The following is an 18353-nucleotide window of genomic DNA, read 5'->3' as shown; positions in this document are numbered from 1 at the left end:
ACGAGATCTCGTTTTTTGCTTTTTTTTAAATTATGAAACTAGACACTTTAACACACCTTATGTGTAAATTTGGGGACTCTACGACGAGTAGAACTGAAATAGATGACGATCAAAAACTCATGACAGCTCATGATCTGGAAGTTTTCATCATAACTCGGCTTTTGCAAACGGAGTTCTGCATGTGGATGCAGCAGCTGCTCTGCTCTCACCCGCGAGGCTCCAGCAGCTCGGAGCCGAACAGGAAGCTCTCAGCCGACTGTCCCGCCCGGTCTTCATCTGGAGCAACATCGTGTCCTCCCCAAGGTCCTCCCGCGGTAAAATGTGATGATCCCTCGGTCAAAGCAGACCGGCATCACCGACCCGTACCACAGAAGGACCGCGACCACCGAGAGACCATCACATTCCGCGGCGAGAGGCTGTGACACGGCACGGTGCGTCTCTGTTATTGTTGTTTAGTGGCGTCCCCCCCCACCCCCAATAGTGGATTTGTGAATAGAACAACATTTGTTGTATATATTTATCTTACACGAGCCCTTTGATCCAGAAATGCAAGTGTCAGAAGAGTGACAGGCACAAACAGAGCACCTTTCATAAAAGACGCTGTATCTCCTTTTCTAGAAAAAAAGGAGGGATTTTGGTGAAACCCAGCCATGTTTAGCTTGACTTTTCTCAGGAACAGAGGCACGTAGAAACAAACGGTTTGTGGCCATTTGAAGCATTAAGTTTCACCTTTCAAATGAGCCACAGTATGTGTTGGTGGCAATAATATAGAATACACTGTGGCTCTACAAAAATCGTCAAAAATGGTCTAAATTGCCGGTACACTTGACTAAAACTTTGGAAAGGAGCGCGGCACTCAATGAGTTAATATCTCGCCTGGGATTTTGTCCTACATCACTTACAATGAAAAGTTTTCAGCCCAGTCTGTAGGGGCATGGACAACTGGCTCAACTATAAACCCATTTAATAAACAAATGAGCAAGTCAATTTTGTTTAAAGATAGACTTGGAAAGATATGTGTAGATATTGTTTTCATTTTTTTCCCCTTTTTAATTGATCTGAAATGTTGACATTATCAAAGGGTTGCTTAGTTTTTCATTAGTGGTAATTGTTGCAGTGTGATACGATTCATGTTCACTTTGATAGTGAGTAAACTGTTTATCAAGCAGACTGTAAGACATTGAATGTGTGTGCGTGATCCGCTGCCTGCAACAGGATTATTTCATTATTCAACAAACATTAACCACTCAAAACAACTCTAACCACTCATTGTACAGTGTTGGGTTTTTTTCGACAGTGTCAGTTTTAGTCATTGATTTAAACCCAAAATCTACTAAATACTGTCATGTTTTTCATCTCTCAGTCAGCACTGTTTGCTCATCAAATTCTCAGTGTGTTTGCTTGTGCTGTCACCCTACGCTCTGAGTGACTTCTTTTCTTTGCTCTTACATAAATGTATGGTGCAAACATGTAAAAAGAAACAAAAAAAAAAGAAGGCACCCAGCAGGGGTGCTGTAGCTGTCTGAAAGACGGAAACTTTGATGTCGTTGTTTTTATTCCTGCTTTTCGCCACATGCAGCACGTGACTGTCAAACATTAAAGGCCAAAGAGATGTTAAAATACAATAAAACAAGGTGCAAATCGACATGATAGTGCACATGTAGATCAATAGTGCACATGTAGATCAATAGATGTGTAATTTCCCTTGCAGGATTTAAAGGGATACTTCACCCAAAATGGACAATTCACTATTTTATTTTTTATTTTTTACTGTTTTTAGCCTTGTTGCAGCAAATCTTGCGCATGTGCACAAACACCAACAGAGCCACCGGGAGCTACTGCTACAACAAGGCTAAAAACAGAGATCAGATTATTTTTTTCCAAACAACTTTTTCATGTCGCGGCTTCAAGACACTTGGGTCGGTACGGACGAGCAGTATGGAAGTATTTGGATGTTTCACAGTGTGTGTTTTGGACGATTCAAAAATGAGCACTATCTGCCGCCATTATATGAAAACACATTGCAAGCCGGACCCCCCCTGGAACTCCAAAAGCGTTTTTTTTTTTTTTTGTAAGTATGTTTTTTGGCTTTTCACACCTTTTATTAGATAGAACAGTTGAGAGAGACTGGAAATGGGGAGGCAGAGAGAGGGGGAATGACATGCAGGAAAGGGCTTCGAACCGGGCCATCGGGCGCCTGCTTAACCTCCTGCGCCACTCGACATCCCAGGAACTCCAAAAGCGTTTTGATGACTCCGAAAGTTCTCCAAACCCTTCCTTGGCATGACGGTGAGTAGAAAATTGGCGAATTATCGATTTTGGGTGAAGTATCCCTTGAAGACATTGGGATCAGGCCATGCCTACACAGCAGTAATCTACCCCGCTAATTTTGGCGTCAGTGGGTATTTACACCAAGGCTGCAATGTCTCCTGCTGTGGCCTTTTCTGCACTACAGCTGTGAAACCCCAGTGGAGGCAGTATGCACCTCAGACGCTGCTCTGAATCAAGCTATTGGCTTTCCTCGGGTTAATACTCTGAAGGAGTGTATCACAAATTCTAATGGGCCTCAAGTGCTATTGGAATGGGTAAATGTGAGGATCTGTTATCCTGGCTTTGGGGCCGAATAGCTAAAAAGGGCATGTTTATTTTCTTCTCCCCTTCTCAGTGTACTTGTACTATTCTCCATCTCTAGTGCATTGTCTATTGATTTTCTCCAGCCCCCTCTATCAGTCAGGCTTTAATAAGACAACACACGTCGCCTTTAAAAGAAACGTATTAGAATGTTAATGGATCACACCAGACCTGTTTGCCTCTCTGCAGCTTTGTGTGTGTGTGAGTGTTTTTGTGCACACACATCCACTCACAATTGTGTTTATGTGTGTGTGTTTGTGTGTCCCACCACAATTTCATTAGAACAGAAGAAGACAACATTCATCTTGATGGTTGTGAGGGAGTAAAAGGGGGTGGGAAAACAAGGAGAATATGGCAATAGTGGGATGAAGGGATAAGGATGGAGGGAGTAGTAGGAAGTGAAGAAGAAACCTCCTCGTGCAGAGTGGCTTCATCTTCTGTCTTATTGCTCCTGCAGGGACCAATTTATCTTCATTTAGGTTTTTGGCACCAACCCCAACCCAGACCAGTCGCCTCAAGAAAACACATGAACTCAACATGGCTCCTTAGCCCATGGGGCCTGTATCTAGGGATTGACCAGTATTTTTTTTGTTGTTGTTTTTTTTAGGGTTGACAAGATAGTTTGGATTGAGAATCGGATAACAGAGACAGAAATGCTTGTCCTGCATTAAAACCTGATAAAACAATACCCTCTTATTTAATTTACACTGCTAAATGACACACAGTTAATTGATTTATTGACATTAAACTTAGCTTGTCATGCTGCTACTATGCAAACCACATAGGGTTAAAGACTGCTGGATACAACGCATAGGAGCGAAGTCGATGTTCGTCGTCAGGTTAACCAGAATACACCCATACTGAAGGTACAGTAGCAGCAGGCGGAAAGGACCTTCATTGTCATGGTGTCATGGTAATAATTGGTTTGTTTAGGTTTTGGCACAGAAATTACTCAGGTTAAGGTTTAGCAACAGGACCTTTGTCATGGTGGTCATGGTCATTGTACAGGTCTTGTGTTTCATTGATCCACCCATCCACCCCAGCTCTCCTCTCAACATGGACTTTATCACTCCCAGGCTCAGGGAGAACATGCAAACCACCCAGAAAGGCCTGGGCCCAGCAATCAAACCCAGAACCTTCCTACGAGACGAGAGTGCTAATCTGGACCACTCTGCCGCCCATCAGCAATAATATATATACATATACACAATATAAAATGGCATTTAGGTTCCCTTAAAGTCTATTTCCTGCATTTTCTCTGTTTTACAGTTACCCTGTCTAATTTTGGGTAGTCGCAGAAAATCTGTTGTCACTGATATACTGTATAAAAATGCAAAAAAGTGTTGTAGTGTCATATCAGATAAAAAGCAAAGTGTTTTTCTCTCACTCTTTTAAATATCTAAATGTATTTCATGAAAGGACGTAAGGTATTCTTAAAAGATCCTTAGTGGTTCTTGATAGTAATTGATAATAATGACCCTTCAACATTGTGCAAGGTTGTGTTTATAGCTCATATCGGGTTTCTTAGAAAAATAGTAAGCCGCATGAACAATACTTGTTTTATACCTTATTATTAACAAATAAAAACCTCTATCACCTTTATTCATATGTTCATCATCTCATATTTCAGTCAGTGTGATGCATCTTTGTATTCCATAATTTATTTTGTAGGTGTCAGTCTCCTTTAGGAGTTTAAGGCTTCTGCCTCCTCTGTGTCTTTATTGAGTGTTAGATCAGACCACAGCTCCCTCTCCATTCAGCAGAGTATAAATTAACATTGATTTTAGATATGGTCTTACTGTACAGTAGAATCGTGGCCTTGGTGGCCAAATAACTAACAATAACCTTCACAGCATGAGTGGGTGGAGGGGCGGTGAGGGCAACGAATAAAGACACCGGGGAAGGGAGTAGAAGAGAGCTGCATTATTCTGCCACTGCACCTCTTCATTACATGTAATTGCTGATTAAAACAAAATCTTTTGCTGCTTCTGTGTATCTGGGAAGTAGCCCAGTTCCAATGGAAATCCATTTTGACTATTATCAAAAACTATTACCGCTGTCAGGTTCCCTGTTTAACCTGTTGATTTAAAACTGTTAGATTACACTGCACTAAAAACAGCCACTGTACTGTGTCTTATCTGTTGCTCTCTCTGTCTCTCTCTGCCCACCCCACCTCCCTTTTTTGCCACATGTAACTTCCAAAATCGCATGCTGCATGATGCTGGCTTCACCGTACGGAGCTCAGCAGTCAGATGCTTGTTAATTGTTTTGCTGCTGGAAAAGGAAATGGGAAGTGGTGAGGGGAGACTGGAGAAATCAGAGGGACCCCTGCTGCCATGTCTGGATGCAGCAGTGGCTGCGCAGTCAGAAGAGAAAAGGAGGGAGAGGTGGAGAGTGGGCAGAGTTGTGTCTTTCTGGCTGTATTGCGCTGTGCAGTCTGGTCTAGGTGCCCCACTGACAGGCAAAGATTGATGGATAGAGCTGTGTATCGCACATAACATCAATTCTGTCCTGCTTTCTCTTTCATTCTGAGTCTCACTCCCTCATCAGTCCTCCCTTCCCCTCTTTCTGCTGCTCTCCCTCTCCCTCTCCCCCTCCCTCCTTCCCTCCTTCCTTCCCCTCCCTCCCCGCCACTGCTCCAGGTCCCTCGTGGTCCCTCTCTTCCGTATTAGTTTCCAAAAGGCATCTTTAATGCTGCCAGAGAGCGCGCTGTGAGGCAGCAAGAAAAGCGAGGCAAGCGGATTGCTATCTTAGTGACAGCTTTTCCGCTTGGCAGACTGTGTGTGAGCCGGGGAACTGGACTGGACTGTGGTGTTTCGTGGAGGAGGTGGGAGAGGAGGTGGAGGAGCGAGGAGGAGAGCTGAGGGGCAAGCCGGACAGATGGAGGACGGCACCCAACACCTGGGACACTGCATGGTTGACATGAAGGAGCTGAGTGCTAACCCTGAAGGACTCACTGCTGCCGGTGAGCTGACTGCACTGTGTTGTCTGTCTCTTAATCTGTCCCCTCTCCCTCTTTCCCCCGTCCTTCCTCCTACAGTTTAACTCTGAGACACCTGCTTTTGCTGCTACAATTGATACTGCTTCTATAAATGTTTGTCCCAGCAATGTCTAGTTTCTTGCATATTTTCCTCCCTCAATGTGTGTTTGCAGTGGTTCTGTCTGAAGAGAATGTGTGTGTTGAAGAGGGAGAGAGGGAGGGGAGGGGAGGGGAGAGAGGGGGGGGGTGTAGGTAGCAGCGTGAGTGAGAGAGGGAAACAATTTTAAACGCACAATGATCAATAAGCAAGTGAATGAATTCTGTGTAGTTTATTTTCTGTTTATCTTTCTATCTGGATAATGTTGTGATTTGTCATGAACCCACAGTGTGTACAGGTGAAAATTTTAGTAAAAAAGTAAAATGAACATACTGTGTCTTACAGCCAGTTGATTAGGATAGCTGATGTTTTTGGCCAATTTTGGAGCACCATCATGCTGCTACCTTAATAGCACACAAATTATGCTTGAGAAATGATTGTTGAACTTACTTGCTGCCTTTTCTACAGGTTTCTAATTATGTATTTGGTTCTTGTAGCGAGAAAATTGTTTGTCTCAGAATGTGGGAAACCATGTCAGAAAAATCTGCCTTTCCCGGTCTGCAGGATTTGATTCAGCAGCTCAGCAGAAGGCTGTTTGAAAAACATATGCAATGTCTACAGATTCTCACGTCTGTTTGTGCCTGTGTGCTTTGCCTTTTTTTTTGTGCTATGCAGTCATATTCCATATGTAGCCTGAAAGTATTGTCACTAATGAGCACTGGCAGAGGCAAACTAGATGTCTCAATGCCCATCACAACAGGAGAATGCTAAAGAGATTAGCCATATCAGTGATGCCACAAAGCCTGCTCTCCAAGTTTAATACCTTTGCTTACCAAAAGGACACACACTGCATGCAGCACGACTAAGCATTGGCATTGGCATGCAAGCTCAACACCATCTTCCCCATGGGGATAAGTAAATGGAGCTGTACAAGAAGGAATGAAAGCGCAATTCATGATGCCTTGTCTCTTTTGCCTCAAACCACACAGACACAACACTGAACCAGTTTACATGCACAATTAAACACACACTTGCACACACCCACATGCACACAAGGAAATAATAGAACATCTACACACCAGTGCATCCACACATACATACATACATACACACATGCACAGATCGAAGCGTGCATGTGCACACACAAACAGCTCAGACTATAACGGTTGGCGACCTGATGACGAACCCTAGATACGCTCTACTATAAAATCACACTGTAACACTTTAGCAAAGACATCTGACAGGTGTGGGAGTTATAACAGTAATGACAAAGACCTCACTCTATCTCTGCTTTGTTTTCCCTAAGCATCCTGGGAGACAAAAGGGAAGAGCAAAGCACATAATTACCATGTTTGGCACGGAAGACAGGTTGACAACCCTACATTATCAGTCGCAAGGTGAAATAGTTTATCTCCTCCTTCATGACAGGAGAGGAACGTGGGACCAAACTGGGTGCTGTTCAGTACGTGTTAAGGTGGGACTGAAATGGCATTTAACAAACACAAGGGGTAAAATTATCTTATTCTGACTATTAACTATTCTAATCATGATTTGCATACAGCCAAGCGAGATTTCCGATGAAAGCTGCGACACAATTGACTTTCATTGCACACTGCTCGACATCACAACTATTATGAGGCAAAACGTCTCACTCCGTGCCCTTGTTAGCCCTCCACCTCCTTCCTACATTGACGCCACAGTCAAGACCTCTTCAGCACACCCAACTGATTCACAACACTTCATTAAACGCTGGCAACAAAACCATCTGTCCCCCCTCAATCTCCCAGGGCAGTAATGTGACGATAACTCACTCTCCCATTCAGCACCACTCGTCCTAATGGGATGCCTGTTTTTGCAAACATCAATTGAATTAGAGGCATGTTGGCCAGGATGATGACTGAATCTTCAGAAAGGATGAGCAGGTGTTGTAAAGTACAGGAAAAAGAGGAAGCGAGGAGAGTGAGATTGGACAAAATGAGGCAGAGGAAAGAAAGACTGCAATTAGTGTGCATGTGTCCATGTGTACGAGTAGTTGCTGCTGGTATTTGCACTCTGGTGGGAATGGTTTTATCGAGAGACAAGCCATTTGAATCCCCGAAATATCAAATCCCATGGTGAGCCAGCCATGTAAGTGTATTATTAATATCGCCTCGGTAAATAATATTCCAAAATACAAACATGATTTGTTTTTTAGGCACAGGCTCTTACATGTAATATCTATTCATGAAGAGGATAAGCAGGAGTGATTAGGAGCGTGTGCTGCATGCCCTGCGCAACGCTCCTTTTCATTTTCTTAGTTGATCTCATAGCATACGAAGGGGACCAGAGCAGTGACAGGCTATATTTTGGAGCTTTTCCACATTTGTTTTTTGTTTTTTCAGAGTCAGAAATAAGCAGCAATCCCATGTGAAATCTGTGCGCTCACTCCCCCACATTTTTCTTTTCTTTTTTTTTTTTTACACTCATTCTTTCTCTCACAGTATCTGCCATACGCTAGTGAGCTTGTACAGTGGGTGAGGGAGCAGGGCAATGAGAAGGGAAGAGGGTTAAATGATCATCTACGAGACGGACAATTTAAGTCCCTGTACATTAATTAACTTTGTCATTCCAGAGAAATCACCCAGTCTGCACACATCCTAATAAATTACCCTCTCCTCTCCCTTCAGCGTGGCTTTTTCCCCACTGATACCACCCGCAGACAGCGGGGTGATAGATTGGAGGTACAGTGGGGCTGTGCTGTTATTTCTAGAGCCAGATGAAACTGCAGTATAGCGGGCGGGCACACCTCATTTGCTTTGGGCCCCTCTGGGAGTTACATCTGCATGTGCCGCCCGCCTGCCTGCTTGCTGCCTGCCGCCTTGCTGAGCTTATTACCATATTCATAATGCCAGCGGATATCGATTATAAATACCACACCTGTGCCACTTTTCTCCACATACTTAGCCACTGCACTGAAGACGGATCATTGGTGAGCTTCATATGTAAAAGGCTGATGTGGTTTCAGACGGAGAGTACAGGTGGTTGACCTCTCGTCATGTAATGGATAATTATTGTAATTAGGACTTTCTGTGTTTGTCTTGGTCAGCCTGCTTCTTCTCACCAAGGGGTTAATGACATGCATGTGTTCAGTGCTCAAAGACAAGAATGGTGTCACAGTGTACATAACAGGTGTTGTGTCCTCAGGTTACGTATGCATAATTTGTCCATGATTTTAATAACTCTGGATCCTGACTCACTGTGAACAAGTGAATAACCGTCTCCAAGCCTGTAGTTGAACACAGTTGAAACGTCATGTAGTCAGTATTCGTTCTCAAAGACGCCACATAACCTGTGTTGCCTGTCTTATAATCAAAGCATCTGGTATGATCCTTCTATAAATACTTGACACTCCACGTAGAAGCTGTGCTCTAAAATTCACACATCTTTTAACTAGAATCCTCCTCCTCCTCCCTCGCTATCAAGCGCATCCCGTTGCCATGTGTGTACGTCTCATGATCTGTATCCCTAACTCATATCAGATGTAGACTAAGCTTTACTTGTTATCTTTATTCAATTATTCCTGCAATGACAGACGTTTTCCACCGCTTCCCCTCCACTTTAGATAAGTTGGTGTGTTGCACAGATGGAGTCCTCCAAAGTAGCTGGACTGTTCAAGTGACAGTCCCTCATGATCATGTGGCACCAGAGACGGGACCCAACAGCTGGCACTGTCTCAGCCCACCTACCTAAAGGGCTCTCTGTTGCCACCACACAACATGTCATCCAGGCTTATTAAAGTTTCATCAGCACTCACAAGGAAGCCTTGGTGGTGACAACATTAGGAGACACGACCCCTGAGGAATGGGATGATGATGAGAGTAATGTGAAAACCAGATAGTGACACAGAAAGTTTATTTGCATACATAATTGGCCTATTTGTGCAACCGTGTGTGTGTGTGTGTGTTTACTGGCCCATGTACTTCAGCTATTTGTGCACCTGATTAATTAGACGTTTACTGTACTTGTATGCATAACACATATTGCACTAAGTTTGCATAAGCCTGTTTATTCAAATGTAGCACATCCTGACAAGTACAGCGACTGACAGAGCCCAGTTCCCACAGACTTGAGAAGACACAGCAAATTGAGATTTTATTCACAAGTTTTCAATTTATTTGCTGAAATTTGAAATGTCCTTAAATTTGCTGCTGTTACTATGCGACAACACAAGACAATGTTAATGATTTTTTTCTATAAATAACATTTCTGTTATTCATTATCAATCTGTGTAATATCGTTCCTTCTGCATGAATTAAGATGAACATTTCAGCCAATGCATTGAAAATAGTAGACGAAAAATGCCATAATTAAATAGCTAATCCAACATAAACATAATTCTTAACATGCATGTGACGTTGTACACTTCTGTGGTTCCATATCTAGTTCCATAACGATGTAGAAAAGCTAGAAAAAATAAATCTGGGACACTGTAAAGACACAACTTTCACTGAACTTTCACTGTCAGTCGACACTCAAACACCTAACAAGGGATAGTTTCTGCATCTTGATGATCAGCGTACCCATTCTGGGAAGCTACTATGGAGTAACATCTTTTTTCCTTAGAGTCCAAATATCCTCCTATTTTCTTAATGGAACATTTTAGAATATCACTCTATCTGTTACTGTAATTACACAGTTAAATAGAGTGGTTGATTTCTCCCATCTACAGTACAGTCCTCTGTGTTTTCTTGTCTTCACAGAGGGTCAGTGGTTCAAGGATAGGCAGGATATGTTGGTTTATAACATCTTTGCAACGCGCAGTTGTGTGAAATGATGCACTTTTCCTTTGAAGCCACGCTTTGTGATGAAAGGATTTACAAGTAAACTAACCAGCTTCCAAGAAATAGACTGAAGTAATTATAAATCACAAGTAAATCATTTTAGTCTCTGTGAAGTATCCTCAATATGTAAGATGGCTGTTACCTAAAGCCATGTACTGCCCATACATCAGTAAGCATCGAGTACCCATGGCCCATTAGTGAAGTTGATGAGCCTTAGAGAGGCCAATTGTGTCCAAGCACCCCAGCAAGAGGAAAATGTCATTTAATGGTTTAGGGCCCCACGTGTTGGACCATCATGCAGGTGTTTCATCCTTTTGGTGTTTAAATGGTTGTGTGTTGGGCCGGGAGAGTGATGAATGAGAGTCAGTGTTGGTGACGGATGATACAAGCAGTCAGTCCCCTACTCATCATTATGGTGTAACCCCTCAAGGGCAATGGATGCCCAGAAACTCGTGTTCACAAAGATTGCACTCACAAGGTTTGCAGTGTGTTTGCATAATGTAAAATGAACAGTTACATTAATCGTTGTGGCATTTTTGGGAGCCTGCCATGTTCCCGGCTTGTTAAAATTCTCTCGACATACTTCTTCAACATGCTAGGAGCATAACTCTGATTTGAATAGTCTCTGTCCCCACACTGTTGCTACTTTAGTGATAATCAATCCGATTTCAACCCCTTATCTACTTAATATGTGTCTATGGGCTGAGATGGCCCCTTTTCATTTTAAACAGATGAACGCATCCCAAGGGCTGGGATTAATCAGGCAATTGTATGGAGTTTAGAGCTTTGATTTAAATGATTATTTAAGAGCAACGTCATACTTGTAAAATGAGGATTTCTGCTTATTTCATTTCATCTAACTCTTAAATTGAATGTTATTGGATTCTGACTGGTTGCACTACAACCATCAAAAGAAACTTGTGGATGTCAAACTGAGCTCTGGGATATTGTGTAGAGTGCTACAGTTTAGGTTTTGGATCATGGTCAATGTGTGTTATTTTCTCTGTCTCTTCCGTTGTTCTAATGTTTTCCTCTTCCTTCCCTTTATCTCCCTCCCTGTCTGCCTTTATCTCAACTCCCCTCTATTTTTCTTTCTCTGTCTCTCAGGTGTTATTCTAACACCCAAGCTGCCTCAGGTGGAGTTCAGCCTTGGTAAGTCCTGTGTTTACTCTGTGATTCAAGAGTAATTTTAGCTTATAGGGAGGTAGTAGAAGTGAAGCTATCCCACGCTTCGTTGATATCTTTGCAGGCACATTAGATAGAAGACATATGGACTCGCTTGCGCGGTTGCACACTTTCAGTAATGTCAAATCCCTCTTCCCTTGGCCGAGAAACACAACCAAAGTTTACGGCCTAACATTAATTCAGATATAACACTTGTCAAACAGACATCAACAAATAGTCACACATGCTGACAGCTTCACAAATGCAGAAGTCAGTCAGAATTAGAAAAATATCTGCAGAGATTCTTAATCTTTTTTTTTTCAATTCTGACACATACCCGCATCCCAAACATAGTTAGAAGGGACAACAGTCACAAAGCACAGAGAAAACATTATACAGAATGGTGAGAGGGCCTATTTGAACTTCAGTCGAAATGGCCTCATTCATTTTTTATGCAACAAAGATGTTGGAATTCTATTTCTAGACAATTCATTGTAGCTCGGGTCAAGTTTCCCCAAAGCTGAAATATTGTTCTTGTGGTCTTTGACAGCCAAGGCTGACAACATCAAAAACCGGCATCATGGCTCACTTGTTTCTGAACTGCGACAAAGGCTTCCCACTGCTCCTCTCACAGTAAATTGGAGACAAAATATACATGCAGATGTTTCAGGGCTGTGGCTACAGTTTCATTCAGAAATGTCAATATTATGAGAGGGGCAATCATTCCATAAACATGTCTTCCCTTGTGTCACTCGATGACTTCACACTGCAGAGGTATATGTCTAGTATAGGCTACATCTCCTGACCAGTAAAACAGTTGGTCCCCAATGCTATTACATACAGATCAAGATTATAGTTAGTTAAAAAGACACATGATCACATAAATTCGGATTGATTTGGACTCATTAGGAGGGTCATTTATGTGAAAACATTTACAGTACATACTCTCAAGTGCACACAACTGTGTACTATACTGTAAATGTGCTGTGTGTAGACACAGGCACACCAAGATATTCAGCAAAACCTCAAATGAAGCTATTGTAATGCCTGCTTTTGTTGCTAAATGTCCATCCTATCTGAGTATATCAACTGACACTGTTCAGTAGGCTGAGGGTTTGCACTTGGTTTGAAAAACTATCTGAATGTAAATTCTCTGTCATGGTAGAAAGTACAGCTGACAGCCAGCGTGTTCCTGTATTTACTGTAATTGCTCTGTTTGAAATGTCTGCTCAATGTACAGCACATCTATCCAACTGTTCTGTCAAACTCACAATGCCAGTGCTTAAATTATGTGTGTTTTTTTTTCAGAGATAGGCTCATATTTTATTACATTTATTGGTATTGGTTTAGTTTATTTGTTTCATCCAATAAAAAAAAGGAAAAAAGAAACAGTTCAATACAAAAAATAATAATAATGCAACTCCTCAATGAAAGGGGGCAGAAAGAAGCAAAGCTTTGTTGTCTGCTCCTTTTTTCAAGAAATTATTTCACAAATTAGATAATATATGTATCAAAACAAAAAAGAAGAAAAAATAGAAAAATATAAATTAAAAATAATGGCTGCAGACCAGCCATCTACTCATCATCCTAGTAAATTCAAAAAGGTTCAAAGAAGATTGAAATACAATAGTAGCCGAGCATTTATCCTACAGCCAGTCACATGCTCCCAAACTCTTTAGGGCTGAGCTGTTGTTGCAACCCTTTTAGCTCTTGAGAGCAGTAGATCTAGACGAGCTACACTCAAATCAAGCAGCATATTTCATACACAATGGGAAATGGTTTCAAAGGAAATTAATTTTACGGAGAAAAAAAAGAAAAAAGTAAGAACCATTCATAAGCTGCTGTGGCACAACAAATGCACAAGAAAGACTCTGAACTTGAGTCATAAAGCCCACACAAACTACAGTACTCAAAGAGGCAGAGAGACAATACTTATTATTAAAAGGCAGCAGAAACAATAAATGTTTTGATGCTGCTTTTGAAAGAACTGACAACTAGCAGCACAAACATTATAGACAGCTCAACTGGGAAAGTTGACCCTCAGTGCTGGATCACGAGGGGCTTGTAGCTTTTCTGCATAATGCACTCGGTAAAGGCCATTCACTGCTTTTTATATAAGCAGAAGAGCTTTCTAGTAAATTCAAGTGCACACTGGAAGTGATTTGTGGAGAAGTGCAATTTACTTCTTCTTTCATTCCCTGTGAAAACTCTGGGATAGCATTTTTGTGAATTAGCTGCATCTGGTCCACTTTCCACAGAGGTGAAAAATGTATATTGACTATAATGAGCAAATTGTATATTTGTAATTGTGTGCACATGTCCATGTTTGTATTTGTATGTGTACGTACAGTATGTGTGTGTGGTTTGTGTATGGGAGGGGTGCCCAACCTTTGCAATTAAAGTTGCAGCTAATTAGCATTTAATTATATCACTGTAGACAAACATGGTATTTAGTGGATTAGGGCTGCCCTCAGATGGTGATGATTAAAGGGGCACTCTTATTTTTTTAATCTTTTTTTCAAGGGAGGTTCAGTTTACTCATCACGGGGAGTACCACTGTGAATACTACTGTTTGCACAGACGATGTTGTGAGGCTTATGCTTCAGATTTAGACTTAAAATATTCAAGAAAAAGCCTTGAGGTGGAGAGTTTGAGAGAGGAGATCATTAGGAAAAAAGAGGGTGTGATTAAAGATGCTCTGCAGTTGCATTATGATATGTGTAGGCTCAGACACTTTGGAGCTTGAACGAAATTAGAGACTAAAAGTGAGGATCACTTAAGATACTCTCTGCTCTGGTGGCCTGCCACATTTCTCTCTCTCTCTCTGTCTCTCACATACTCTTACACACACACACACACACACACACATCTGGTAAACACACAATCTTTGTATGGAACTATTTCTAAAAAGGAGCTATGCTATTTTTGTATAACGATATTGTGCTCAAACCTCTCAAACTTACTGCATCTCTTACTCAGAGATGATAAATCACAGCATAATTTACTCATTTACTTGCTGCTGCTGCTGCTGCTGCTGCTGCTGCTGCTGCTGCTGCTGCTGCTGCCTCCTCCCTTAATGCCGAGGATGAAAAGACAGTGGAAGTAATTTTCTAATGTGAAAGTTTAGTTTCCACACACATCTCCGCATACATATAATATGTGCCATAGCATAACTGTCCTCAGAGTGATGGAAACTGCATCATGGACAGCTTTCACTGTGTCAACCTTTCTGCTTGATAAGCTTCAGCCTTGGTTAGTGGGACATGGTGATGCCCCAAAATGACAGAAACTTAAGTTAAAAAATGCTGGTAAGCTAGCTTCCATGGACAATACCCTGCTGCCTCCGCAAATAAAGTACATGAAGAATGAACAGTGTATCAGAGTATCAAATTGTTTCTGGACAGAAAGCTGATCTGAACTTCACTGATAGTATTTGGCAACAACACTGCTTCTGTGATGTCACTGCACATTGTTCAGGGAATGACCTTGGAGCAACTTCTGACATGCTGTTGCAAATCGTCCACTGGTTGTTGATGATGCCACACTTTGAGACATTGATGTGGAACAAGGTCTGTCAGCCGTAGGGCCGCCCTAACAACCTGTGGGGCTCAGGCAGTTGCTTGCCTTTCCAGTTGCCTCTGTGGGCAGGATTTCGCTGTCTGCCTCTGAAAGAAGTCTCTCATGTTTCCTGTTATAATGTTATAGGTACAATGGTTATTGGCTGAAACACTTGTTAATATTTTTTTGTCAGTAGAACTTGCTGCAGTTGTCATTTAAAGTTTGACCAGGGTTAGATAGCAAACTATATAAAGTCTCTCAAGTAACATGGAGTGTAAACACAGAGTGAGAGGACATTTTACTACAGAGTGCAGTGCTCAACTGTTTATCAGGCTCATCACAGGGTGAATTTGACTACTGCAGATTTGGATTAATTTTCAAACCAGTAATAATGAGGATATTCATTTGTGTTGGTGTTTGCTTCTTGTTTTGACACTGTCATAAAATCTGAGGAATCTTCTCTACTCAATGTTGGAAATAATCAGGTTCACTGGAGAAATGTAAATGATGAGCAGCACATAAAAACCTATTTTTAACTGTAACTCTTTTTCCTGTGCCTTTGTGGAGCCACGTGGCAGATGAGGGATATATCAACCACTGGATGAGATCAGATATTGATAATAAATCATTAATTAGGAATCTTGTTGTGACCACCAACGACTGTACGCCATAGCAATAAAAAGCTTTGACAGCTAACAGGGGGGCACAGGTTTGTTTTGGAGTGAAATAAGATCCCCTAGTCCCCCGTACAATTTGAACACTGAATTAGATGCAGCTGTTCTTTGAAGCTAAGGGAATAATTCAGCTATGTCGTCCATTTTCTCTGACAATAACAATAACAGAATAAGTAAATAACATTGTATTGTATACACTACCACAGAGGCCTGTACTACGATTTGAGCTTATCGAGGTAACTTAAGGGTTTTCTGTACTACGACGGTGGTTCACTTCTTGCATCTCCACTAGGGGTGCACCGAATGGCATTTTTTGGCCGAAGCCGAATACCGAATAAAATCAAAACGCTTGGCCGAATAACCGAATAATACCGAATACCGAAAGTGGTTATAAAGTTTTTTAATCAAATATTTTTTTAAACTTAATTATCAAAGAAAGTAAATGTTTATTGACTATTCTGACATTTTTTGAATATTCCAGTTGCCGTTGCTCATCAAAAAAGCACAACAAGTTATATAAAGTTTTTCATTTAGGCCTATATCGGCCAGACGCTATATGAAATGTAATGAAATAAGCGGCTGATGCATCAGGCTAATATCGGCCCATTGTGAGTGCTGAAAGATCTATGCAAGTACATTCCAAAAAAACCCAAGTGTCTTTTAAAACAGTGGTTCCTAACCTTTCTTGGTCAGATTTTTTTTAATTCATCAATTAGGCCACTAGACATTTCAGGCCACCTCATTTGAATTTCAGGCGACCCCACGTGGGGTCCCGACCCCAAGGTTGGGAAACACTGTTTTAAAAGCTGTCGGCCACGGACGGAGTGGGCGACATGCTGGGACGAGGAACTTTAGTTTTAACTGCTGCAGCCGTCTCTCCCTTTCGTAGCCTACTCAGCATGCTGTTCAGTGTGTTTGGTTTTTAAATGATTTATGAAAAGGCGCGTTCCTACAGGAACGGTCCCGTCACTCAGTCCTCTCAGTGGCCGTGTCTCCGCTGCAGACAGGACGCACCGGGCTCTTGGAGCGACGTGCAACGGTGCGCGCTTGCTGTTGTTTTTTCAGCAGTCGGAGTCACTTACTAATAAAGCTGGGGTTTTAAGCTGCCGTTTCGATCATCGCGCGATCGCGTATTTATCAGACTTTTTTTTTTTTAATATTCGGCCTTGCTTTGTGCTCATTCCACTGAAGGCCGAATGTTGCTTTTTTTGCAATATTCGGCCGAATATATTCGGTTACAGAATATTCGGTGCATCCCTAATCTCCACGGTAATTTATGCTGAACGGCTAACCTGGTCCGGAGCAGGTTATCTTCCAGATTGATTCGTCAGACTAGTGCGGACTAGTGAGACCTATGCGTACGAACTGATGAAGCCCCTTGGATAAGAGGCAAAACGTCTTCCTAGACAAATACAAGTCCAGTTGCCTACGATTCAATTTGAGAGAGAGAGAACAATGACCTGGATGAATGAGAATATCCATAGACATGTTCCAGATTGAGATCGCCAGGTAAAAAAGCTCCGCCTCCTGACCAATCAATTCTCTTGGAAAATACCATCACCGTTGATAGCGGGACAGTGAGCGGTTAAGTGAAGCTGGGTAACTGAAAGATACCCTGAGTATCGTATAGGCCCCAGATCTGTTGATGAATAAATAAGAAAACTGAATGTTAATGCACTCATGGCTGCAAAGACGAGAACTTTCAAAAAGCCTATTATAATTTTGAGACGCTTGTCTCTGCTTTATACATTTTTTTTCTCTAATCATGTGTAATTAATGGCTGTGCCATGCTGACTATGAGGTCAATTGCATGCCATAATTAACTGCAGTAAAATCAAAAGCTGACTTTTTATTTCTACGAAGACATGCTGACATCTTTTGTATTTCTCCAAGCAATGCTGTTTGTACTTTCCAGTAATCACAGTAGAGCTTTTAAAACTATGTTTTGTTTTTTCAAAGTGAATTTATAATGCCATTCAACAGTGTTGAGCTTGTCATGTTACAAGGCAGGTGACTTAAAAATACATTGTTACAAGACATTGTGCAAACAAAAAAAAAAGCCCTGTAAAATTACATTTATTTGTATACATATCCAGACAAATTCGCTGTGAATGGCAGGTTGACAAATGTTCTTTGAATTAATTCATATCAAACTGGAGACTCCATACAAAATGCCAAATAACAGGTAATATACAGTATTAAAGTGTTTGTCAATAGCTTTTAAATTGACACGAGTGATAAGCAGCCCTGTGCAGTGGGTTGGACATATTTACTTCAACAAAATAGACATTTTACCTCTGTTTCCCCCAGACCCACTGGCAAACAGGTGTGCGAAATGGCACCACATGCAAATAATGTTGTCAAATTAATTGAAGCGTTGAAATAATTATCATGATGAATAAGCGTCTTCTGGAGATGAGCATATATTT

The 18353-nt window shown here is 41.6% G+C and overlaps 1 protein-coding gene across 2 annotated transcripts in view; it reads left to right on the top strand.

Moving 5' to 3' along the window:
• The first annotated feature begins 5309 nt into the window (after nucleotides 1-5309).
• inpp4b (inositol polyphosphate-4-phosphatase type II B) overlaps nucleotides 5310-18353 on the top strand; it is a 145755-nt gene continuing 132711 nt past the window's right edge. For both annotated transcript variants that reach the window (XM_085781515.1, XM_085781507.1), the window contains exons 1-2: nucleotides 5310-5596; nucleotides 11636-11680. In XM_085781515.1, the coding sequence (XP_085637641.1) occupies nucleotides 5512-5596; nucleotides 11636-11680 (130 nt within the window). In that variant the 5' untranslated portion in view covers nucleotides 5310-5511. The remainder of the gene's footprint in view (nucleotides 5597-11635; nucleotides 11681-18353) is intronic.

This window comes from Trachurus japonicus, chromosome 1, assembly GCF_045865225.1.
Source record: "Trachurus japonicus isolate A0001 chromosome 1, Traja_1.0".
Lineage (NCBI taxonomy): Eukaryota > Metazoa > Chordata > Actinopteri > Carangiformes > Carangidae > Trachurus > Trachurus japonicus.
The sequence above is the reverse complement of the archived record's forward strand: the minus strand, read 5'-3'. Positions and strand labels throughout refer to the sequence as shown.